General features: G+C 42.7%; 1 protein-coding gene across 2 annotated transcripts in view; it reads left to right on the top strand.

The window, feature by feature from the left end:
• The first annotated feature begins 1,865 nt into the window (after nt 1-1,865).
• traf4a (tnf receptor-associated factor 4a) overlaps nt 1,866-27,024 on the top strand; it is a 37,888-nt gene continuing 12,729 nt past the window's right edge. For both annotated transcript variants that reach the window (XM_008297144.1, XM_008297143.1), the window contains exon 1: nt 1,866-2,073. In XM_008297144.1, coding sequence (XP_008295366.1) covers nt 1,931-2,073 — 143 coding nt within the window. In that variant the 5' untranslated portion in view covers nt 1,866-1,930. The remainder of the gene's footprint in view (nt 2,074-27,024) is intronic.

Genomic DNA, 27,024 nt, shown 5'->3' with positions numbered 1-27,024 from the left:
TTCTAAAAAAATTAAAGATGTATAGAAACAAAACATATATGCTACGCTCAAAGAGATTAAAAAAACATAAAGCATACAGTTTATGAATAATTTGTTACAAGTGAAAAGGCTGCGATCAGTTTTTTCTGAGGCAAAATATGTACAAAATGTATAAAGTATCTGTAACGACGGATGATTAATCCTGAATTAAGTACTGCAGAGTGGGGCTAGTTGAAGTACACACACACACACACACACACATATGCTGCTTGGTAGCATAATCTTTATTAATCTTTTGCAATATATTGACAGATCATCATTTATTAACTGACTATATCCTGTAATAATAATGTCAATGTGTAAACTTGTGACTTTAAAATAGTCTGTTCCTCTATGCGTTGTGCACATGTGCCTTTTTATATTTGAATTTTGCTTCTAATTACTTTTTTTTCTTCTGGGATTAAAAACATACATTTTTTACTTTTACTAAAGATTAAGCGTGACAGGTGCAATGAAGTACTGGTGAGCAGAAAAACATGCAGAAACCTTGACATCAGTTTGGCTGTATGGGTCAATAAGAGAGAATCTGTTACCTGCAAAACACATATTTATGCTGAATAATGTTTCTGATCTTTGCCATGACTGGGAACTAGTAATGCATCTCAGAGTAATGATCTTAAAATGATTAAGTGCCCCTCTCAGTGTCGCCTCCACAGCCCCATTTTCATCCTCACATGATCCTGCATTTCACTCTGTAACAGCATCTGATTAATTAGCAGCTGGAGCCATTATTGTAATTATTAGCACAGATTAAGTCAGTTAAAAAGAAAAAAAAAATCCCTCCCTGAGTGAAAAAGGGGGTCTTGTTGATTCCAGACACCTTTTTTTTTTTTTTTTTGAGGACAGGGCTCAGCTGCCATTGTTGTCCTGTGTGATGATGTAATGGTGATGTAATCCGGTGGCAATACAAGCAGGTGAAAAATGATCCTGATGTGAGGATGCTCGCTTTATCGCGACTGTTTGAAATGATGTGCTCACGTTTGTATGTCATGATTGTGATAATGCAAGCCAGGTGTTGTTGTTTTTTTCAATGTGTTTATAAAAGATTTAACAACAAAAAAACCCCAAAAACAGAGAATAATGTAGATTTTGTGTGTTGCTCCACCACCAGGGGGCGTCTGTCACCTCTGACTGCACTGGATCCTCATTCAGTTCTATTTATGTGATTTAAACCTTCACAGCAGAACCCCTTCTCATGTGTGTTTTTACTAAATGGGGGGTGTAAAAGTGTATTTTTATTTATTTACTTTATGTTTAAATCCACCTGTATATTTCTGTCATTCATTTTAAAGGACTTTTTTGTGGACATCTAAAAATCAAACGTGGACATGCAGAGAGGTGGATCTCATTAGAGGCCACTGCAGCCGGACAAAAGCCTAATTAAAGATCCATAAAGGGGAGATCAGAGGATAAAATGGTGTGAACGGAGCGTTTCAGCTCCTTGACTCCTCCTGCATGGAGGAGGAGGAGGAAGAGGAGGAGGAGGAGGGGGCGGGACTCGGTTGCACCTAAACAGACGGAGGCTTTTTTACATTGTGCTCAGTGTGTCAGTCCTGCATCACCAGAGGAGCCTCACGGTGCAGCTCTGCCGGCCACAATACAGGGGTGGGAAAAAAAGCAGAGCCTTTATTGCAGGAGGGAAGGATCGATTCCTGCAGGATCCGAGCCGTCTTCTTTGTTGGCATCAAGGAGGAGGAAGAAGAAGAAGCCCGATCTGTCGGCGGCGGAAGGGACGTGATATGAGCTCCTCATCGGCTTAGACGGCAGCGCAACAGCCCCGGGTTTTTGTGTTGTTTTTTCCTTGCAAAAGGGGGTGGGGGGGTGGGCTTGCACCGAGGAGGACATTTGTACCTTTAACCTGCAGCTCGAAGGCCCGACAGCAGCAGCAAACATGCCCGGGTTTGATTACAAGTTTCTGGAGAAGCCAAAGAGACGCTTCCAGTGTCCGCTCTGCAGCAAGGCGATGCGGGAGCCGGTCCAAGTGTCCACCTGTGGACACCGCTTCTGTGACACCTGTCTGCAAGAATTTCTAAGGTAAGATCTGTGTGTGTTTGTTTGTGTGTGTGTGTGTGTGCTGCTGCAGAGATCCACCTCTCTCTCTGTCTGCAGCCGATACCGGACACTACAGCTCCGTCTAGTTTCGGTCGAGCAGCAGTAAATAAAGGCTGTGTAGGTGTGTCCTGCTCACCTTTCCTCTGCGGGGCTTTACATTAATTTGTCTTTTGTGGTGCTGCTGCTGCTGCACACAGCAACAACACAATGTGAGGCCTGGTAAACAGCGCCTGATTGGAGACCCCCCTCCCCTCCTCTCTCTCTCTGTCCTCATGGCTTCAGGTGTGTTTGCTCCCTCTGGATGCAAAAAAAAATAAAAATCCCCTCAGATCATTCAGGTTTCCTTCTAACAATGCAATCTTTATGCCTGATTCATTGAACATCCTTGATGCTGTGGTGCTTGTGTCCTGCAGAGGGCCCCTGCCTCCTCATCCTGTCTGTGTTTGTGCCCCAGGCTGCCTCAGTCTGCATGGTGTGTATATCCATGTGTTGTGTTGTGGAGGCAGATCTGAGTCCAGGATTAGACACCCAGGTTCAGAGGTGGCACCGGTGGGGGGGCCACTCGGGGACCTTTTCACTCAGGGGTCAGCAAGTATGACGGCCCTCCTCACCTCCTAATCTGCTCGACACTGAAATCAGTGTCAAGACTGGCACAAAGACAGTCTTTGTTTCATTGTTTTAAAGATGACACCGTCACTAATGGTCACGCTGCACTTTAAGGAGACTCAGGATGCATTAAGTCTCGTTCTACGACTCACCTGCAGGTTTTTTACCTGCCTTTTATTCCCCAGGCTGATCCGCTGCAGTGTTAAACTTCTGCACGTGACTCTTGATTTATGTCTTTATGTGATGTTTAAGGGCAGTAAATCATCTCTGGGGGCAACGGAGCTCCAGTCAGTCTCTGAAGAGGTGGACGCACTAATACTTTGTTGTTACGCTTTTATTGAAGTTGTAAGAAGATCTCCTTCATCTAGAAGCCAGATTGAGTAAATCAGATGTAATAGTGATGATTTACATTATCGATAATCCAAACGAAGTAATAGTCTTGCCTGTAAAATGATCCATCACAATGATATAAAAGACACAAGCAAACAGAATTCCTACTTGAAAAAATCAACTGATAATAATTCATTGAGAATTAAAATAACTGTTGATTAATTTTCTGCTGACTGATTGTTTCAGCTCCATAACAAACTGTGATGATTTATTAGTTACATTACCGATGACCAAGAACTGAAAAGGTGGTTCATAAAGCTCCCCCGATTACTTGATTAATCAATTAAAAAAAAAAATCTGCCACTGTTTTCATATTCAACTAATTGTACAAGTATTTTTTAAGCCTGTTTTTCCTTGATTTTTCATAATTTATTTAACTTTTTAACTGTTATTCGGACAAATTAGACATTATAAAATGTCAGCTGAGGCTTTAAAAGGCATCTCACAGCTATTTTGACGAAGAATAATCAATAAATTCAACCAATAGTCGATATATTACAGCTGCTTTTCATTCAATTTGTCTCTCAAAAGCCTGTTAAATGTGCATTCATCTTGATTTCTTCAGAACAGTTAATGTTTCTGTCACTGATTTGTGACAGTCTGAAGACATGATTGTGGGAGTTTAGTTTGTTGTCATTGTTTTTATTTACTTATTGTTTGAAAATCATCCCGGAGCTCTTTGGATCAGACTCACAGTGTTTTGAAAGTAAAGCTGATTAATTGATTCGTTCGATTGCCAGAAGATGAATAATTTACAGTTATGTTTCAAGGAAAAATGCCAAACGTTTGATGCCTTTCAGATTTGAGGGTTTGCTGCGTTTCTGTGTCACATGACAGAGAACAAAATATATTTAGCTCTGAAAAGAGAAAAAACAAATGCAATTTACAGATGACACTTTAAGCTGGAAGAAACTGTTTGTTGTTTGCTGATGTGTTACAGGCCAAGTTCTTCAGTGAAAAAATCATTAGCTGCAGCTTGTGCTGACTTGATGGAGATTGATGTAGAAATAAAAACTCCCATTCATTGACTCATAAGTTGTGAATGAAAGTGGATCTTCTGTATTCACACACAAAACAAGTGTATTCTTGTTTTTTCTGTAGTGAAGTCTAGATGACATACTGTACAGTGGGACACCAGACATCAGCCGTGTTGATTCAACGCTGAGCTTCAGTGATTCTATGGAAAGATAAATGGAGAACAACAAAACACAAACTTGCTTTTGTTGCAAACAAAGAAGCAGACTGTCTGCAGTTTCCGAAGCCTGAGAGCTGCTGAATGTAGTTAAATGTCACATTTTAATTGTTAGAATTCAGTTTTATGAGTCATATAAATGTGGCAGCTTCATGGGTTGTTGTTGCTTCTATAGAGAAATGTCTCAGTCTGACTGATGTGCAGCCACAAAACTGGTCCTGCTGCTATTTAACTGTAACCAGTGCTGAAAATGATCTTAAAATGTCTTCAGGTTTCCTCGATGAAACATACAGACAAACTGAGGGAGCACATATGCTGTTACCTTCTTTTAAAACTCCACTTGTTTTCAGGAAGGAGCACTACCTTATTTAGTGATTATTCCCTCGACCTTCCTGCCTGAGCTTGACAGCAGGTGGACTGATGCTGTGAATACATTAACGGGTTTGTCGTGAGTTCCTGCTTTGCAGAGTTTTGAGTCATCCAGAAGCCTCCTCTGTTTTACTAAACAGCAGCAAATTGCATCTGGTTTGAAAAGCAGAAAACTGCGATGAACAAAGAGAGCGAGGGAGGAACAGCGTTCCCTGCTGATCAATGAGTTTGGCCCGACGCTTTGTCTGCCTCATCCCGCCCGCCTCCGTCTTCGTCCTCCAGTTTATGCTCTTTAAAAAAAGAGAAAACTCCCACAGACTGACTGAATTTAAGTAAAGTTTCACAACTTATCTAAGTTTTTAGCTGAGTAACTTTGGGCGTCTGTGGTCGGGATGATCAGACGTGACTTATTGACCCAAAGACACGTCAATCATGAAGGAACAGTCCTGCAGGATGTGAGTCCTCCTGCTCTCTCACTGCTTCTGAGCTGTGACTAGTGGCTTTATCATTTACTAATGCTTCACAGGTCAGTTGGAGGACAGTATTAGGAAGAACGTTTGGTGTGACTTGCTGTAAAAAACACTCATTGCATCATTTGACAACTTATTAACTCTTAAAAGTCATTTGTAGCTGCAGCCCAGATGATTGCAAATCTTTATCAATGACTTGTTAATGTTAATAGCTACAACATAGACAACTGAAACTCTTTATCAATGACTTCATAACATCTATACCTGCAGAGTAGGTGATTAAAACTCTATAATAGGGACTTTCTTGGCATTTTGTTACTGCAGAGTTGATGACTGAAGTTTGTTATCAGTGCCTTGTTAACATCTATACCTGCAGACTAAATGATTGGAACACTTTAATATTGATTTCTAACACATGAAAGCAGACGTGAACTTTTAATAATAGATTCTAACTTTTAAAACTACAACACTACTGAATACAAAAAGATAATTTTCTGACCTCGTCAACCCTAAGAGTTGAGTTAAACTTCTTAGAGTGACTCACAACTGATGTTAGAAGCATCATGGAGTGATTAATTAACCACTAATAAGCCCATTAGTTACATTTAATGCCTCCTTACTGAAGACTCGCATATTACAAGGTGGGATCTGAGATTTTAAACCAGCGTTCAAATTAGTATTGTAATCAGGAGCCACCTCGCAGATTCAATAAAGTGTAAATAAACATTTACATGAGCGGTAGATTGAGTTTTTGCAGGCCTCCCGCCCTCACCGGCACTGACAGGCCGACACAGCGGACAGGCTCCATTCTCACCTCTTTAATTAACCAAGTGTGCCAGTCGAGGCCATCGAGCGTGTGCATCTTTTGTGAGCGGAGTTCAAGTTTATTGAGGCTGACAGACGGTAGTTAGCTAATGCTTCGCCCATTGTGCAACTAGGTTGATCCTTTCCCCTGTAATTATTGAGGGCTGTGTCACATCCAGTCCGGACTTGCCAGCCTGGTCTGCCCACTTTCACATGGACGCCTCTGGTGGCGTCTCCGGAGCCCTTTGCTCTGTCGCAACAAGCCGCACGGGAAGGTCTACAGTGGCGGCATTGCTGCGGTGTTACTCATTGTTTCTTAAGAAGTAGCTGTCACTAAACCGCAGTGGTCGCAATTTGCTTTAACTCCCATTATTTAGCATTTATAGGCAGCATTTAAACCTTTTAAATAGTTTGCATTGAAGTAAAATACATCAACATTTTACATTTAAATGCCAACAACTTCCATAAAAAGAAGTTTTCCATTTATTGGTGCATGAATATGCTTATATCAGCTCGTAACTACAATATATTTTGTTATAAATCCTTTGTTAGAGTGTATTTGCTGGATATAAAAACGAAATCGTGGCAGTTAAAGTCTCTTGAAAAGCTTAATCCAGTGTTTTCTCTTCAAAGGGCGACACTATAAAGTGAAACGCCCAGAGAGGCACTCGAGGAAACGCATGAATTGTTCTTGCTTTACCATGTCCGAGTGCCTCTGTTAGCATGTGATGCTAATGGGCTGTGTTTCCGCCCCAGGAGGAATGTGTAAATACAGCAGCAGCAGCAGTCCTGGAGGCTGCCCTCGCTCCCAGGGAGAGTCATGGGGTAAAAGCAGCACTGCCCTGCAGCCTCAACACTCCCCGCAATCAAATAAGAGTCACATGCTTCAGCAGTTCGGTGTGTGCTGACCAGAGCAGGCCTTTGTCTTGGCTGCAGTGCCTCGCTAATAAAGCAGAATCAACACTTAATAGCGGGGCTTACGGCCGCGCCACACATGCCGGGCCTCGTGGCTCGTCGGTGCCGGGTCTCCTGAGCCACCTTGCGATGTGACAGCGGAGCCTCTGTGGGGATGATGCAGTGCCGTGCCACGGCTTTGACAGGGGTGTAATTGGTTTGTTCGGCTCGGGAGCCTCTTCCTGCAGGCCTCCACGCACTCGCACAGTGCAACTGCTGACTTACCCGGAGTCACGAGGAGCTCCAAAGTGGGCTAATGTGGGAATTTTTCACAGCTCGATTATTCACTGTCCGAAAGCCAAGGGAGTGTTTTTTTGGAACGAGCCGTGATTCATTTTAACTTGGACACATCCTCTGTGTGTAGCGCAGCTTTTTCTCTCCTCATTGATGTAGGTGATACTCGCTTCTTCTGCTGCAGCTCTCCCACGCTTCTACAGTGTGAATGCCCCGATGCACCGTCACCGGCGTTATAGGTACCACAGCTCAACGCCTCGTCCCACTTTTTCTCTTCTTCCAACAGCATCTGTCTGTTTTATTTAATATGTGGGCAGTTTAGTGGAAGGAATCTGATAAGTAACCTCTTATGAAGCATTTGTACGGAGTTTATGGATGGTTTCCAAATAGATCGGTTAACTCTTTAGTACATAATGTTTTCTAAATTAAACTCCCACAAAAAAACCCAAAATCACCTCATCAAATGTCTAGCTTTACCAAAAAAACCAAAGATATCACAAGTATAAAGATTTAAAGCAGACAAAAGCAAAAAATGCTCACCTGAGAGAGCCGAGATCGAGCATTTTAGCTTGATGAATAGGTAACAATTAATCAGTTAGCAGCATTGATGTCAGTCGATCGACCAACGGATTATTCAATGAAGTGTTTCGGCTCCGAACCAACAGATCTTTGACCACTTTGTAATAAACCACTTTTGGGTTGTGAAGTTGTGTAAAATCCATCTTTTGTGATCCTCTGCAGCTTTTTCTGGGACTCAAGTGTCTCATTCTAAGGTTTTTTTCTGGTGCATTAAAAGAGCAGTTTGATGCTCTGTTGGAAATACCCTCATTCACCTCTCTGTGTACAGTAAACATAAAACCACAACCAGCAGGCAATTTGTTGAGTTTAACATAAAGACTGGAAGCCTCCTACCAGCACCTCGAAAGCTTAGTGTTGTGTCTGTAAATGTAGAATGTTAAAACAACGGTTTGTGGTTTGAAGAGAAGTTGTTTGTCGGACGATATCTTGAGCTGGTTGTCTGGAAACCTCACGGTGACGACGTGACACAAAACAATGCGTTGATTGGAGCGCTTTGGACTGAGCTAACCTAAACTAACCGGCTGCTAGCAATAATTCAAATTCACATATTTGAAGTGATGCTGACGTTTTCAGTTGTCTGCGAAAAAACTAGTCTTCTAACATGTCAAACAATTCCTTTCAAGAACCGAAAGGAAACATGTCCTGCTAAGGGATTCAAAAGTTGTTTTAATTGTTGCCCTCTTCCTGATCTCGACGGGCTTTAGTTACCACTAAAGCATTGCTAAATTCATTAGAATTAATTGCAAATTGCAAAGTGTTATCAAAACACTGACCAACAGATGTGATCTGAGATGTGTTTGGTTGGTTTAGCGCGCGATAATCCACATTAGTCCCCTTTAAATATGTGACGGATTCACTTCTGTCCATTGTGCATGCAGCTGTGCAGAGGGACGTATAGAGAGGCTCTCTGGACGCTGTGACAGGGCGTTTCTTAAAGGCCTAAATGGAGCTGTGTTGCATTAGTGCTCAATGTTGTGTATAAGTCTGCCACTTGAGGCAGCTGGGGCTTTGTGTCTCAGTGGGTATCTGTATCTGAATGGGAGCGAAGCCACGGATGGCTGATGAATGACTGCGCCTTCATTGCCATTCCCGTCCCTCGGTCCCATCACAGAGACATTCACAGTCCCCCGCAGGTGTCCGAAAGTGCTGCGAAGGCATCCAGGGTCCGGATCCGGAGAGTTCTGGGGGCCACTTCAGTGCCTCCGTCCTCCTCTGACGACAACGGTGGTCAGTGAGCTGCACACAGAGAGATGTTGTGTTTAGCTGAGTGAAAGCCCTCAGGCCTCCGCTCTGCACTTTGGGCTCTGTGAAGGCCTCTCAGAGCCGAGGCCGCTGTCAGCCGATGTACTCGGGGTGACGGAGCTGGAAACGGCCCAGTAAATTTTAACACATCAATGCATAGAAGGAGCTGCTCATCCGGAGAAGTAAAAGACACGTGGAGGGGAAATAAATGCTGCGGGATACAGCGGCACTTGTCTGGGAGAAGAACAGTCTGTGCTCTGTGTACGCCGCATGAATGTACCTGTAAAGTAAAGACAAAACACCAGCTACTGTGAAGCTGAGCCGCCCACACTCTTCTCTTATTCTAGCAGCAGGGAAGCCAGTTAGTCACTAAATGTTCCTGAACTTTGTACGTCATCACTCGACTGCGCTGGACTTTGATACTAATGATCAAATGGGAAGTCACTGATCTCTAAAGATCTTTTTTTTTTCCTGATACACAGAAACCAGCAGCAGCGAGAACACGGACAAAAATAAAAAATATGGACTTATGTAGTTGGGGCTTTATGAACAAGAACTGCAGCTGCCTTTATGTACTACGATGTCAGAAAATAGTGAGGACTGACCGTTCTACTTTCTTTTTCTGTTAGTTTAATTAAAATTTTCAGTTTATAGCGAGAGAAAATCACCACATTCGCACATTTTCTGTTGCCACACTTATCGTTTCAGCTCCCCCTGTAACCAGCGTTGTCTCAACTCGCAAAAGCTGAAAATCTAAGTGCGAGAACGTATTCCAAGCAAACACAGGAAACAACCTCAAATCACAGAGTTTTATGGGTGTAAGGAAATGGATGTTGACATCTCATGACAAGCAATTATCCATGTTTAGACAGGAGAAGGTAAAAAAAAACTATCCAAAACTGCAATTCTCACCACCAACCTGTTTTAAAATTAGGTGTGTTTTCACTCGTTATAAACAGAAGACCGAGTGGGTTACTACAGGCGGGCGAGTAATTTAGTCTTTCTGACTAACTCCACCGCAGCCTACATGTGACTTTTGTTTACATGCCCTACTTCTCTTGTCAACAAACTTTTCCCAGCATGGCTCCAAGTAAAGAAAACGAACAAAGCAAAGCAAGAACGAGGATTGTTTTTTTTTCTATCAAAGAACAAAAAGACATTTGTAGAAGTAAACTTGCTCTTCTTAATACACTTCCCCTTGTTCTCCGGGCAACGTCCGTCGCCCCAGAGACTGACAGATTGATGTTAGCCGGTCCTGTTTCAGGATAAGACGCTCGCCTCCTGGGAGGAAGCTGAGAGGCTTTAGAGATGCAGCTGTGATGATGACATCGCTGAGAGAAAAGCGCCCTGACCATTTCACACAGCTGCAGAGGCCCTCCCGACACACAGAAGATGTCATTAGGAGACTCGTATTGTGACAGCTGTTTGGATGTAAAGAAACGAGGAAGGGGGCACTCAGAAACTCAGAAGATGGAGGGCCCTCTTCAGACTCTTAGGTGGATTTGTTCATCGAGGTGTTTAGCCTCTCGTTGCGACGGGGCGGCTCTCTCGACGCGTCGCTTTCGGGTCGTCTGCCGGCTCGGAGAGTTTATTAGAGGAAGTCGGCTCGGGCAGAACTGCTCGCTTCTGATTTTATTTGATTCAGAAGCAGAGCAGCCGTGATGCATCCTGAATTACCTCTGAGTGCTTATAAAGAGCTCTAAGTTGACTTCTACGTGAACTGTGACTGTCTGACCGCACATAGGGTTGTCTCACTGCAGTTTGTGGTATGCGAACACTGATGAAGGTAATTTGTGGTTTAGAGAAAGTGACTCAGCTTCCACACACCTGAACGACTTGTGATGGTTTGACTTTATGCTACATGACGAGCTGCCAGGTTGTGATGTAATGTATGTTTGTGCAACTAATTGTGGCGTTTTGAACCAATAAATGAGTTTAGATTCAGGCCTTGCACCAGTTGATTCTTTTCAAAATTGGACTTTGGTTATCATAAAACATCACTAACAACTATTTAAAGGTAATGTAAGGCTAGAAATGAAAATCAACAGATTAGTTGGTCAACCGCTACAAGGTAATTCTTACAACAGAAGAAGCAAGATTGTATAGAACTAATTCATTTTGGTCATCTTTAAAGAAAAAATGACAAAAACGTATTTCTCAAATGTTGATATTTACTGTTTTTCTTAACCTTAATGTCAGTAAATTAAATATCTTTTAGGTATAAACTGATTGTCAGATAAAACTGGCGATCAAGATGCGCGATGTTGTTGGTCAAAGCTGAGTCAAGATGATATCAGTGTGGAAAACACTTCACCTTTGTTCAGCCAACTTGGAGATTTGTTTGATACCCGTATGATTGTCAGATAACTTTCTTCTTGTCACTGCCGCACATGACGCTGGTGACAGTGATGTTATGGCGAATTCATGGTGACGAACACGTTGTCATACGTCTGCGGGTGTCAGTCCGAAACCCAGACTTTCTGACCACGTGGCCCTCGTTTAGCTCAGCGTTTAGTGCACCGTCTGTAGATCCTCCACATCCTCAGTCCTGCTCTTGTTATGTTTTTTTTTATAGTGTCCAGCCAAACACAATAAACAAAGCAGCTCTTCTCCTTGTTGCTGTCGGGACACAGAAACCATGAATCGGCCTTTAGCGTAACCCACAGAACGGATGACTGAAGCCGTGAACACAGGATGTTTGAGTGTATATAAGTTCAAGTGCTGCCGCCTCTAAATTAATATCCTTAAACCACAGCAATAATAGAACAGAAGCGTTCACGCAGCCCGTTACAGACATGTCTCGACTTGCCCTCTTCTATACCAGCTCCTTTAAAATGAATCCTGCAGCCTTTTGGGGCCAAACAAAGACGGAAAACATTCCAGCTATGCAGCGAAGCACCTTGCCCCTCACACAGCGAGCATGCTGGGACCGAGCCGCTCAGCCCAGCCCTGCTGCTGGACCGCTGCCAGCTGGCCCAGATCTGAACAGCATGGCTAGTGTGTACACGTGCCTGGGTATGCATGCTATGCGAGGCAGCCCAGATAAAGGTATGTTTATAATAGTGCATACATGCTGGCTGGCCTGTTCCCTCTGCGAGCAGGGGCTTGTGATGACGGCTTGTAGTTGTGGTGCTAATCGCTGATTTTAAGGTTCAGCAGCAGATATTTTCAGGTTTGAGTTTTCACTGCTCGCTCGGCTTACATCTGCTCCCTATTGTACTAATTGACTCAACCCCCCTCCCCTCCCTGCACTTCATCCAGCGTGTTTGTCTCGTGCACAGGTCACTGAACCGACAGACCATGTTTGCATGCTGCAGCACACATGTTCAAACTCCCACGTGAATTATTCCAGCAGGACGCTTTCTTTTTTTTTTTTTTTTTTCTAAATTATTGTCATTATTTTTAAAACTTTGGATAAATCATTCATGCAGGCACCATCAAGCGATTAAAGGGGTTCTCAAGCAACTCTACTGAGCAGAATTATGATGTTTTCTTGCTTCTCTTGTGTCACAGGACAGTTTTGAACTCTTTTCTGACCAAATTTGTGAGAGCTGCAATAAATCAGCTGCTCCATCAATAGCTAAAGTAATAATCAAACAACAAAGCAACACTTTTTTTTTAGCTTCTCAAATGTGATAAATTTCCACTTTTTTGACGGTATCTCGGTTTTACACTGTGGATGAGACACAACAAGCTTTTTGAAGATGCTTTAGTAAATCGTGATAGATGCCATTATTTACTATTTAATAGCGCAAATGATAAATTGGTTAAACAAGAAAACTATTGGCAGATGAATTACATTAATAAAACCATCAAAATAACTGTTAGCTGCAGCCTCACGCCTACGTAAAGTTTCTCAGTTTTGGAACTGCAAGTAGAAACAGTTCTGAGAAATGATTTTGATGATGCAGCAGGTTCTTGAGTTCGCTTCACTTGAGTCTGAGTCAAACCGATGATTGTAATGGAAGTGATGTCTTGTTGTTATTCGTGTAGGAGGTGAAGCTTACACATACTTTCAGGGAACTTGCCATCAAGCGCCGAGCGAGAAAAGTGCTCTAATGCGGCTTCAGAAACCTCATTAACTCCCATCACTCTTTAGCACCTATGTGGAGTTAATGCTCCCGGTTTGTATCGGGGGGCTGCCGCGGTTTCTGAGCTGACAGGAAGGCATGCGAGGAATCCGAGGTCTGAAAGCAGAGCAGCTGGGAGCAGAGAGCGCCGGGAAGCAGGCCGAGGCACCTGTCCTCAGTGAAAGGCTCCTCTGTAGAGCCGAACAGGTGTCAGCAGAGCAGTTAAGTCCTTCACTTGAAGCGAACACGCTCTGAATTATAGTCATTTATCAGCAGGGCCCTCCGACAATGTTAAGGTCATTGCCCAGTTGCCCTCCTTTTTTTTTTTCTTCAGCTACGAGGGCTTCCTTCCTGCCAAGACTCTTCCGTCTTCCTCTCATCAGCTGGTCTGTTTACTGTGGCGGTCCTTTAACCAAACAGCTCAATGACTCCCTTGTGTCGCGCCTCAGGATCTCGCTCGCAGCTCATTTTCAGATACGTCAACACAGCGTTAATGCTGCGACCCTCCTCCTTCCTCCCTCTGAACAGGCCGCCTATAGATCCCATGAAAGGGCCTCGCAGGAAGTCGCCCCGTCAGGTGCGCCTCCAGATGGATCAGTCACCTCGTTCGGGATGAAGGAGCGTTTGTTTTCTAGCCTTTCCCAGTTCACCAGGCGTGGAAATGAGACTGGATCAGCTGGTTGTGGAAGTACATTAACCAATGCAAATGATTTTCTTTCTTAATCAATTCATCGCTGAGAGAAAATCCCTCATTTGTTTTGCCTGAAGAGCTGTCAAAATCCAAAAGATTGTGAGTTTACTATGATAGGAGACTAAGAACACCTGCAACTGCAAAGGTGGAAATATTGAATTTTGGCCATTTTTCCTAAAAGAGAATCAAACTTATTGCACAGCATCACCTGGCCAATCACAGCAGCTCTTCAGGAACACCTCTGCTTTTAACCAACTTGTTGCAGAAAGTGCTGCAAAGACACACAATGTATTAGTCGCCCTGCTGCAGCTGAAGCAGTGCAGCTCATAATTTATCTGACAGACAACAAGAGCATTTATCATCATGAGAAACGGGCGTCATCTCTATTCGTTGCTAATTCCTCTATTTGTTTTTTCTTCTTTTCTTTTTTGTGGGCTCCCCCTGCTCTTTTATGAGCTGTTTGAAAAATCTTGTCATTTATCTCATTGTTGCTCCCGGCAACAGGGGCAGGTTGAAGAATTCACGCTAGACGAACAATGCAGCTGAGGCGTTTTTGAAACAAAGGAGGCAATTTGACGTCAGCACCTCGCCTCGCTGAACAAAGAAACTGCATCCACAAAGCAGAGAAGTGGACAACTGCAGGAGGCGCCGCTCGCAGTCAGCCACCGGAGGCTGGAACACGCTCCACGCTTTGTTTTGGACTTCATCTACATGCAGTCTGCACAGATCGAGACCGATAAGGAAAAACCAGGAGCCACAACACGTCTGAGGTGTGATTACAGCGGCTGATAATAGGAGCAGTGAGCAGGGATCGTTTCCTTTTTGTGAATTAGTGCATGCCTCTGTGTGTGCTCGCCTGTCAGCTACACACACCTAAAAAACCCTCAACTCCCCCCCAGTTACCATGGACACAAAAGCACAGGACCTAAAATTGTCACTGCCAGTGATGTGCACACCTCACAGGCCCGAATCAGCTTACTGACAAATCAGGAAAAGGAGCTTTTCTGCTCACATTTCAATGCAAATTCAAATGAGCCGGAAACAGAGAATCACGTTATGTAACGCTATTTTTCTTCTCGATATCCGAGAGGAAAAAAAGCGACGCATCGGTTTCTGAAGGTGAGCGGCGTGGAGGTAGAAAGTTAAGATGAGGCGGAGGGTTTTTCCATTTTTATGGCTGGAGTGACTCACGACACGTCGTGCTGCGATAACGGTGAATCACGGCGAGGCAGGTCACGGACTCTGACAAGGGAAAGTCCAAATCCCTGCCCTGTCTGTAGTCTGCGCCGTCTTCTGCTCGTCCTGAACTCAGACACCAGCATGTGATCCCGACAACAAACGTGCTTATCAGTTTGACAGTGAGTCATTGTGTCGAAACACATAAAAAGTGCTTTATGTCTTAATGATCCTGCAGGGTTGGACTCCTCCGCCCTCGGGCTCATTAATGCATGTGTCACACAGGGAATTGCACATTTCTCCCCAAAGGTGTTCTTGTGGGATCGGACTGAAAATAACTCCCAACAAAGCTGATAATGGTTTACCCACACCTGTTATCTCAATCACACATAGCAGGTCAGCTCGAGAGATGTGTGTGTGTGTGTGTGTGTGAGGAGTACTTATCTATGAAGGACAGGAAAGAAAAGACAGCTTGTTAATGACGACTCAGCTGCTCTTTCTGCAGTTGAAAGCAACTTCATAGAGTTTAACATTTACCTGCTGAGAGGAAACAAAGGTGGATGCTCATTTTATTTACACAAGTGAGTTTTCTGCTTCACATTTAGTGTAAATGATAATGCAGGTGATGCTGCTAATTCCTTAATAAGTTGCTGCAGAAGAGGAGAGAAATGCGCCATTTTTTTTTTAATGCATGATTTGTAAATGTGGCTAAGAACAGGTGGATGGAAACCTTGTTAAACGGCAGTATTGTAGAGGTGATTACAGGTTGTTTCATTTCCTTTTCCGGTGCGCAGGGTGAACAGGTGCAGGTTAATTAACTGATCTGTTGTCCATAAGTTGTTACTCGTCGGCGGGATTATCTGCTGCCCACCTGCTGCGTTCGCTCGCAGGAGACATGATACAGAAATTAGGTGACATAATCTGCCCGTCAGTCACTTTGCTTTTGGACCTGCGACAGAAGTTTCTGAGGTCTGGCTGCAGACAAAGTGTTGTTTTTTTTCTCCCCCCTCCTCCTCTCAGCTTGTTTACAGCTTACGTTGCTCTACATATTTTCAAAGGAGTGTCAGTCAGTCTGCAGTAAAAGAAGAGTTTTTAATTGAAGAGTGATGAGAGCTGTTTCTCTGAGGCTCTTTCTTTCCCCCGAGGCCATACAGCAGATCTGCACGCATTAAAAACAAGTCGTCTTTGTCTGCTGCGGGCTTTGGCATCGAGAGTCGACTCCATAAATGAGCGAGTCGAAGTGCTCTTCTTACGAATCGCTATAAAACGTGATTGAGAGCACGCAAAGCAGCAGCAGCAGCAGCTCGCCGTCCCTTCCTGTCCTGCCATGAGCTCCTGTGTCTATAGGCGCTAAACAGTGAAACTTTAGCTCTAAGTGGCCTCTGATTGATGCCGAGCCTCTGGTGGCCAAGCCCGGAGTAAATTCCCTTTAAAGTTAAACTGTCCCTCTTGGCTTCTGGTCTGGGTGAAACCGATCTTGCTGGTTTTTAAAGTCATAAAACAAACCCCGCAGAGAGCTAAAGCAGGTCGTTATGCAGGAATAATGTGCTGTGAGGACCAGCTAACAAATCACCGCCATATTCCTCTTCGGTCTCCCACAGGAGTTCCGATTTTCAGGACTAAAATGGCATTTTGATGCTGAAATCCACTCTGCTTAATTTAGAGGAAAAGTATCTGACCTCATAGGCTTAATTGCTTAAAGAAGCATTAAACCTCTGTATGTGAAATCCCTTTTTTTCTTTTTTTAAAAAATTAATAGCTTTTAAACACCTTGTGGGACTTTTTTTTTTTTTATCTTTGCTGCTGTGAGGGGGGATCACAGAGACGCTCCATTAAAGCTCGATCCAGTCACAGGGTTTCTTATTTCACCGCCCGTCTCGATGCTTGAGCAGGAACTGTCCCGGCATTTAAATCTTGAGTTAATCCACTATTTATGTGAAGGACCGCTTTCACGTCTGGTATCCTAACTAATCAGAGAAAGTGTGTTCAAAGTGAAGTGCTTTATCGTACAGAATATGCTTATCTCTGGATTTACTTGGCATTAACCTCCTAACCTCCCTGTCAAGCATCTGCCAGATGTTCTGACCATCAACAATGTGTAAGCTCGGGCTGACGTCTGTAAGAAGATTTTAAATAGCTGCTGGAACTTAAAGAAATAATGGCAGAGTTAGACAAGCAGACTTGATAGCATTTTAGGTAAATACGAAGCTAAGATTATAGCTAGTAGCTTAGTTTACTGAATGGGGACATAAATTGCTAGCTTGGTTTGGTTTTTAAAAAAACAAGATATAAAGTAGTTAAAGTGGACTTTAGATGTGTTTGTAAGCAGATTTTGAACATTTAATAGACAAATATGTGTGTGCTCCCCAAAATATTTAACTGTTTCTTTGAATATGAAACTAGTGGTTGGTTATGCTAATTAGCATGAAGACTGGAAATAGGGAAAAATTGCTAACCTAGCATTGCCCAAACAACAATCTCCACCTACTGGCACATCTACATCACTGACAAAATAAAGTCGTTGCTTGTATCCTTAATCCGTACAGAAACCTTCGGACAGAAGCAGGTCGGCTGCTTCCTCGGTCTCCAGTCTTGGTGCTAAATTATGCTAAGCTAAGCTAGCTGCCAGCTGATTGTAGCTTCATATTTAGTGCACAGGCCCAACTGTTAAGCTACTGTTTGGAAATTGCGTAAATCCAAGCTGAGAAATGACCTCAAACCAGCCACCTGCACATGAACAAGTTTCTCTTTTCTGAGCGCGACACCTTATTATCGCAGACTTTGCGCGCTGATTGGAAATGCATAGCATCCCTTCGCTCTTATTTTGACAGACAGCTTGTACAATAGCTCGAAGCGCGCTGCTGCTTCCACACTTAATCTGCATTAGTGCTGCGATTTCATGCTGTGCTTCTCCATGATTGTGACTCCAATAGCTGATTCATTAATGCTGTTTGAGGGGGGGGGAAAGACTGAGGCGACTGTGTCTGTTGCTGCTCGTCCGACGCCATATGCATACAGTTGGCAGGGAGCTGTCCCTTCAATAGGCCGGGCAATGCCTTGGCAGTTTCAGAGCCCCTCCGTCCGGTGCAGCCGTTTTACCAGATTAGTGTGGCAGCGCCGCAGCTCCTCGAAGCCAGTCGCTGCAGATCGCTCTTTTGAGGAGAAATCTGCCCTCTGAAGCTGAGCTAAAATTAGACCATCCATCTGTGATTATAACAGCTAAAATTCACACGCGTCTGGAGAAATTTAGAGTAACTGCTTCCATTTGTTGCAGAATAACAGTTGATGACTCTCTCGCAGCGCTCGAGTCTTCACCAACGTGTGACGGCGGCTAGTAAAATGGAGAGTGGGGTGTTTCGCACCTATTGCAACCTTGACAGCAGCTTTTAGCGCTTCTTCACAGACCAGTAGGTCCTTCTCACATGTGCGACATGTTAAAGCTCAGGACTTTCATTGATCTCCAGATGCAGTCCTCCACCCACCCCGCCTCCAAAAAAACCGCCCTTCAACCAGATCAAACGTGAAGCATCTCCTTTCAAGCTCTCCTTTCCTTTCATGTATGCTGTGCAGGCCCTCGTTGGTGTGGGTACGCCTCCGTTATGGTGGTCTTTCTCTCTCCGTTTTTTTTTTTTTTTTTTTTTTGCTGTGTGCTGCGTGGGTGAGGGTGACTGCACTCATGCATGCATGAGCTCAGCTCCCGCTACAATTGATGGGACTTCTGTCTCCACCCCCCCTCCACCCTGCTCCCAGATCAGCAGCAGTTAATGAAAGTGGATTGATTTTCCTGTACCTCCTGCATTCAGCGTATAATCTGGGGGATGAAATTGAGCAGGAAAACAAAAGATCCTACAGCATGCTATTACATTTGCCGATTTATTTATTTGATTGCCTGCCAAGCACAGTAGAAACGGTCTGTGTAGATATGAAACTGCATAACTGAGACTGAAATTCATATGATTTGGGGAAATAAGCTTATTGGCTTTAAAGTCCAGAATTAGATCAGAAGATTGATACTATAGCCCGACTGATCCTGGATTTGGGACCAATACTGATTTTAGGAGTTAAGAAATTCTGATGTTGATAATCAGCTGAGATATATATGTAATTTTCGAATTATATTGAAAGAGGAGTATTGTTATTGTTTACTAAACCTGCATACCATATACTTCAGGTAGTGCTGAGTCTATTGAAACCAATGAGGTTGGAGTCGCTCTGCTATGTGATGACTCCATTTTTAAATTAGCCTTGGGATCTCATTCTGTATTATGTTCTGTAAAAGGACGTTTTCATAACGATGCACACATGTCACCGTCAAATATTGACCAACTGATGTATCTACTGCACTAATTTTATGATTAATACACATTAGCACCTGCTTAGCTTAGCTTTGCACAGCACACGCTGCAGAGGGAAATAACAAGTCCAGCTTTATTTGAATCAAACAAATCAACTGTTTGGTTTAGTCTGTCCAACAGCTTAGGTGTAAAAACAAAGGGTTTTGTGACCAAAAATATTTTTTAAAACAAAAAATATTTGTTTTACCTTTTGGACTGGCAGGCTATCAGTGTTTTTGCTAAGCTAACCAGACACTACAGGCATTACAATGGTGTTAATATTTTCAATTAGTCTCTTGTCAAGAAAGCAAATAATTGAGCAACAGATCTTTTCCCCTCAACATACAATGTCAAAGTTTTGATCTAAAGCCCTGAAAATATGAGGCGATAACCTGTCGCCAAGCTTAGCACAAAGGCTAGTAACGGGGCGGGAATGGCTTTGATGGCTTTGCCTTCAGCTAGCAAAACACCTCTAAGCCTTACTGATTAGAAATGTAATGTCTGTTTTGTTTAATTTGTTCAAGAATGTAGGTGTATAACAAAGTTTTAAAAAAAAAGACGTGGTGGTAGGTAAATTTTGTTACCTTTTCAAACAGGGAAGCTAGCTTAATCTCCCTGTCTTAAGCTAAGCTAAGCTACTACAGACATGAGAGTGGTATTAATCTTCACATCTAGCAAGAAAGCTAATAAGCACGTCTCCCAAAACTTTTCCTCTAAACTTGTAATATCACAGATGTGAGTGACAAGAAAATCCTAAAATTCCTAAATACGAAGCTACAACCTGTAGCCAGTTAGCTTAGCACAGTGACTGCACACAGGGGATCCATGCTAGCCTGGCTGTGTTTAAAGTTCAACTATCACTAAAGTTCAACTATCATGCAGCTAGTTTCATTTTTACCACACAGACGGGGGAGTACCAGTCTTTCTGTCTAACTCCCACATTTCCCATATTGTTTAACAACCTATGATTTTATATCCCAGGTGTGAGTCTGGAGTTTATGATGACTGTAAATTCATAACGTCAGCGGAAACAAGCTGGAGAAGCTGGATTTGCATTTCGTGTTATAGCCCTGTCCTCTCTGATAAAGACTCCCTGTCAGAGCCCGATCACTCTGATGGAAGGAGACAGTGCGAGGGGATTATAACTACTTGTAGGCGCTGCCTCCCCTCCTCACACACTTAAAGATGGATTATGGCATCTCACAGGCTGCCTTCAGCCTGCAGATGGCTGCTCCTCCTCCTCCTCCTCTGACCCTCCATATCCATCCATCCATCCCTCCCTCCTTCCTCTCCTCTTGCTGGATTTTTGGGTTTTCAGCTTGTCCTCTGGCAGGTGGCTTTCTCCCGTACAGTTCGTTATCGAGGCTGTGCGTCAAAGCTGCACCTCTGGCAATATGATGAGTCATCGGCGTCTAATTGCTCACAAATTTAAAACCGACTGTCTGATTTCACCTCTCGAGCTTCCCAGTGCTACTTGTGTAATCACATGAGCGAGTATTTCTGTCCAGGAAATGTAGGTTTGTTTTCAGTAAACAAGTGTGATAAAAACATGAAGGGAAGTAACTGTGTTTGGCCAAGCCTTTAATCGTTAATCATCAATGGAAGAGTGTGATGTCAACAGGATTATCACCCTGCTACCTGTAAATTATGTAAACCAAAAGTTAATTTATTGATCATTTCAGTTGTGTGCTTGGCTATTTTTTTTAATGGATAATTCAAAATGTACATTATTTTAGCCTCATTCTGTTACATACATCCTGTGCCAGAAGATCATCCAGGATTTTTCCAATTTAAATGAGCAATATTTTTGCCCTGATGAAGAAATTTAAAGGACAAGCCTAGAAAATGTTGGGGGTTATCGTTGGGTCAGAATTTAAATAAGTTCACTGGGAGTCCTGAAGTATAGAGTACACAGTAATATTCATGTTTATCTGCTGCCAGTGCTACTGCAAAGCTGACATTTAAGGAAAACAAACAGAGATTTTGTTAACCTTTGGATGCTTTCTAGCTGCGTGAACTCGCTCACAGATGGCTCGTGCTCACAAATGTCAGCTTGATGAGGTGAACTGCATGGAGAAAGGAATATCATTACATAAGCGATGACGCCATGAGCAGGGATGGCCCCAGGTGTCCTGATCCACACTGTTTGTGTGGTCAGAAAATTATCTCTGCGTAGGCACGAAACCAAAATCCCACTGGCATCAAAATCCACTTTCGGGTTTTGTAGGTGGTGTCGGTGTAGCTCATAGTAAAACCTTCTTTTAGTGGTTCGTCTATCTTGGTCCACATTTGGTCTCAGTGAGTGTGTTGCATGGGGTGCAGGAGATGAAGCCAGGGAAAGAGGCCAGACATCCACCCACACACACACTCTCTCTCCTGTAGTAGTGCCTTTCTTCCACTTGCATCATTTTTTTTTTGCCCTGCTTTGGCAAAGCAACACAACAAAAATAGTCCTTTTCTCGACAAGGAAGCATAAAACGGGGAGCTTACACTGCAACAAAAGTTTAATGTACATGAATCTATGCTGTGAACCGTTGGAAATGGTTTAATTTTCCGCCTGTCTTTTTAGCGTTGTCTGACACCGAGTCAGATGTAATTTATTTCTGTCTTGCTGATGACCATGACCTGCACACTGTCAGCCATTGTTACTTCATATGAAACAGCTGCCAGTGGCTGTTAGTGACCAGCAGAGGAAGTCAGATAGGATTTTACAGGTGTCATATTCTGCACCGACGCGCACTTCAGGCTCCTGCTAAACCCAACAAAAAGGATCCGTCAAAAGCAGTGCTGTAAAAAATATTTTTAAGAATCTATTCCACCTCTTCTGTGCTTTTTAGGGCATTCGTATAATAAAGAAACTCTGCTTCACTAAAATTCACTGTCTGATGACTCTTTAGCCAAAGTACTAAATTTCACAGGACTAATATTCATCAGATGACCCCCATGTTTGGTGAAATATGATCTGCAATAATGATCAAATTGGTACTTTAAAGTAATGACAGAGCAGATGGGGACATGATTAAATGCACATACCATGTCGATAAAAATTAAACGAGATCAGGAGGCCATACCAGTCTCATAAAACTGGAAGGAAGATGCTCCCACTAAGAATTAAAGTATCAGCCACTTAACTGGCTGAAAGGCTTTGCTAGGTGTTGGAAGGACAATAATAAGCCAAACAGCAAGAAGTCTGTTATCCTGCAAGACAACTAGCTCGATGGGGACGGTTGCAAAAGTTACCTCGCATGGTTAATAGGAAACCTTTTCTAGTATTTGTGTATCATGTTAGAATAGTTTTTCTGCCAAACATATTCAGTCTAGGGCAGCATTTGATGATTGTTTCCGATCTTCAACATAAGTTTTTATCATCACTCAACCTATGTAACATAAAAAAAAACCAAGAAAACATCATCAGATGGCAGTAAATCATTAAAAAATCTATTTACTACAATGTACAGAGAAGAAATTGGTATTTTTTCCCACTTTCACTGATCAAAGAATCGTCTCAGCTCTTCTCTTTAGACAGCAGCTGCCTAACGTTACCAAACATACTTTCCTCTCCAGCATTATCATGTGCAAGTTATCTGCACCAACATTTTAACAGGTCTAAAGTTAGCTACTCTCAGAGATGACCAACTGACCTAGTTCAGTGTCAAACAAACACTTGTAATCTTAAGTCCATTGTTTAATGTGGCTGAGCTTGCACGTAGATATCAGCCCTTCCCTCCTGCTACAGGTGGCACCACAAAGACTTTACAGAGAATATAGTCTCCAGCAAACCACAGGTATGGACAGCTTATCTTGTAGGTATTAAATCCCACACAAGGAGCTGTCACGGCACCATTCAGTGGACGTCCCACACAGAAAGCCTGTAACGGAGCCGTCGGTCGGCCTGTGGGCGGGCGTGTCATCAACTCTGTGAAAGTAGGAGCTGCGCCTCCTTTTTTCAGACAGATGAGAGGGCTGCAAAAGCCAAATAAGCCGTGGGCAAAGTCTATCAGGTTCCACAGGTGGAAACACCACCCAGCTTCACCGCCGTCACTCCAGCTTATTCCAGCTAATCCCGAGGGTCTGCAGGTCGACTGTCCTACTGACAGGGCATTGTTTCTAGGAAGGAGGGTTAGTCAGATAGACAGTCTATAGAGGCCATTAGCAAAGTTTTACATAATAATTTGGAGTTTTGCGTCTGTGGCGTGCAGTAGAAGCTTTAAATATGTCAGTAAAGGCTTTAAATATGGTTGATTTTGAACCGTGCTCTTGATCTTATTGTCCCAAAATGCTGCGTTCAGCAGAAATGCTGCCTGTAAGTAGCTCCTTTACTTTCATTTGGAAGAAATTAAAACAAATTGTGGTTTTGTGGCCAGACAGCTTCAGAGACAGCTCCAACGACATAAAAATAAACTGTTTGGAAAAACATTTAGCTTTCTCTTTGTGAAGTTTCCATAATTAAAGTGTTTTGTCGCTGTCCAAAGTCACACATCATGTTCAAGTCACACTGGCTTGTTTTATACCTAAACTTTCAAAACATCTGTTAAGAGATTCAATTTAAACATCATTTACTTACTTGTTCATGTAGAAACGTATGTCCCGGTGGTCAACTCAAGTACTCAAGTGAAGCACTTGAATAGATGAGAAACTTTACATCCACCACTGCCATGTTGTAATGCAGTGGTTGGGATCACTGTTAAAGACTAAAGGAAACGGGTCAACATTGTGGTAAACTGACTTTTTTGCTTCCTTACTGAGATTCAGATGATGAAGCCACTCTCATGTCTTTGCACTAAATAGCTTCTTAGCTTAGCAGAAAGACTTGAAACAGCCAGCCTGCCTTGAAAGTAACACAATCTTCCAGAAAACGTCTGTAAAGCTCATTAATTAACATATCTAACATTTTTTCAAACTAAAACTTACGAAGCAATGAGCATTTTTAATTTTTTTAAGTTTCAGTGATGGAGGGCTGCAACTAATAAATGTTTTCATTGGTGGTTAAGCTGTTGCTTATTTTCTTAATAAATCAGTTGAATAGTTTGTTCAGTAGAAACATCAGATGAAAGTAATAAATTCTGTAAATGCTCTGTGAAGGTTAACTTTGAGCGAAATTCTAGCTTTGGTTTGTTTACATTCTCATGAGGATAAAGTTAACAAGCTTATGTTTAGCTAGCAGGAGATGTTTTCTATGTTGACCAACTTAGTTTAGCATGTTAGCAAGCTATCGTTAGCATATTTAGAGCCACACCGCTAGAATGTTAATATACTCAATGTCAACATGACAAAACCAGTGTGCTGATATGATGAACAGGTATAATGTTGACTGTTTTTGCTTGACTGTAGCATTTTAACATGCTAACTTTACTATTAGCCTCGCTTAGCCTTAATATTTAAGCTTGTTCAAATATGGTAAATTTGGTAAATTCCCAAACTTAGTCTTATTTTTCTACGAAGCGCTTTGGCTCAAAGCTGTAGTTTTAAATATCCCCTATAAGAAACACCGACTTGATTTAACCTTCTCAAAAATGATGCAACTTATTTAAACTTATAACATAAACCAAGGAAAAGCAGCCACTCAATTATCAATCCGTTCAGTTTTTTTTTTTGTTTTTTTAATCATCTGTCTTAAGCAGCAACAAAACCACAGATACATGAAAGAATAGCAGCAAAACTGTATAATGTCTCTATGAAATCTGCACTCGTTATTGTTTAAAACGGGAGGCTCAGCCGAAGGAAGTCCCGACTTCTTACACACATAAACCCAAAACCAGATGGATTTGGGGGATTATAGTAACTGTATCTGAGATAAAACAAAAGTCTTGTTTTCTCCCAACTTCCTGAAAGGAAACGGAGAGTTTGGGTTTCAGCTGGGAGACCTAAAGCCTACACTGAGGGCACTGCTGGAATTTAAGGTTTTGTTTGTGTATATAAAAGTTAATGCTGGCTATAACTTGAAAAGACAAAAGGGTTTAGCGCGAGGATGAACATGAAAGCCGGCAGTGAGCTCCAGCGGGAGATAAGTGGGAAGTTCAGTCGAGGCTCCTCGATGCTATCTGAGTCAATGACACAAGTCTGTTTAGAGTGTTAATGTGCCGCAGACTTGTGCTCTCCGAAGCCTTCGTGCTTTTGATTTCGTTTGTTTAGCGCGTCTCCACAGCCTTGCCCGCCGCAACGGCAAACACAGGGAGGTTTGTTTAGGAGTCTCTCTGTTAGTCGATACGGAGCAGGTTTCAAGGTTACCCCGTGGTCCTGGTTCGTGAGGCCGACTGTCACCCATGTGTCCTCGCTGTGTGGCCCGCAGGCTGGTCGCTGTCGCCTGAAAAACACCCCTCCGCTCTGCACGGTGAGATTAAACCTGAGGGATTTGTACTTCTCACCGTCTGCCTGTCAGGAGCTGTGCGCAGAGTGACGAAGCATGTTGTGACGGCTGTCCTCGTGGTATCAGCTGGATGAATGGACGGCTGTTTAATCTGCGCCTGAAAAGGAGATTTGAGGACAGGGAAGAGAGAGGGCAATTAGAGGGGAGAGGGATTTAGGGTCACTGATGACTGTCACCTGTAGAGGGGCGAACATGTTTTCAGACACAGTGTGATGATGTTGTCTGGCAGTAAAATTTGAGGTGATTTGAGCGCGATCATGAGCAGCCGAACAGACAGAAGGAGGCGATGAAATTTTAATGAAGGGGATTGTATTATACTGTATGCGTTCCAGTCTTAAGCTGCTCCCCTGCGACATCCCAACACGACACGGAAACACTGTTTATCTGCATCTCACCCTGGATGTTCATTGACTGGGCTGTGAACTGTGGTCAGAGAGCTGTTAGACACAAACACTCCTGACAAACTTGTTTTTAAAGAGGTTTGTGAGTAGCAAGTTCCCACAGGCAGGATGAGCAGGAACGAGTTTAGGCTTTGTGTGGGATTAATATTTATCCTTAAGTAGCTAAAAAATTAACGCCCACTGATTACCCTTGGTTATTTTTACAATTATTAGTAAGAGGAAAATGGCGCTGGATGTATCACCAGCTATTTAGATAGTCGATTAGTTTGACCAGTTTTTTAAAGGAAATTCTCAAATTCATGCTGAATATTTTCTAGTTTCTTTCCTCCTTAATGCCATTAAATTGAATATCTTTGAGATGTGGACAAAACAACATGTTAAAGCATGTCATCTTGGACTTCAGGAATCAGTGATTGACATTTTTCACCACTTTCTAACATTTTATGGACCAAGCAACCCATCGATTATTTGAGAAAATAATCAACAGATTTACTACAATCATGGTGCTCAAATACCAACAAAATGTTCTGGCTTAATATCTCGATGTACAACGTTGAGGCTCTGTGTATTATCTGGCATCATATCCTCAAATTGGGATACTTCATACATGTTTAGTTGCAGTTTAAATACAAAATGTCAGAAGGTAGTGAAAAAAATCCAGATTGATTTAGTCTGATTCAATCCTCAAACCTCCTAACTGTTTGTTTGTCATCATAATCAAATCCACACATCTGGAAACAGCAAACTGATCGATCAATTAGTTGGCAGAAGCAGAATTAATTGATAAAAAATGTCCAACCAATCAGGCGTTACATGAAACAACAAAACAAATGGCAACAACAGCCTACAGCCACGCTAGCAGCTCTGTAAGGGTTTCGTTCGAGCTAAATGCTAACATTTGCATGCTAATGTGCTCACAGTGACAAGCTGATGATTAATTAGCAGGGAATGCTAATTAATTAGTAATTAGCTAAGTAATTAGCTAATGCTTCTCATTGACTACCATCGTGGTGCTCATACACCAACAATTTTTCTGCTCGAATGTTTGCTTTAG

Source organism: Stegastes partitus, unplaced genomic scaffold, assembly GCF_000690725.1.
Source record: "Stegastes partitus isolate 25-593 unplaced genomic scaffold, Stegastes_partitus-1.0.2 Scaffold1194, whole genome shotgun sequence".
Taxonomy (NCBI): Eukaryota; Metazoa; Chordata; class Actinopteri; family Pomacentridae; genus Stegastes; species Stegastes partitus.
This window is presented reverse-complemented; position numbering and strand designations above follow the sequence as displayed.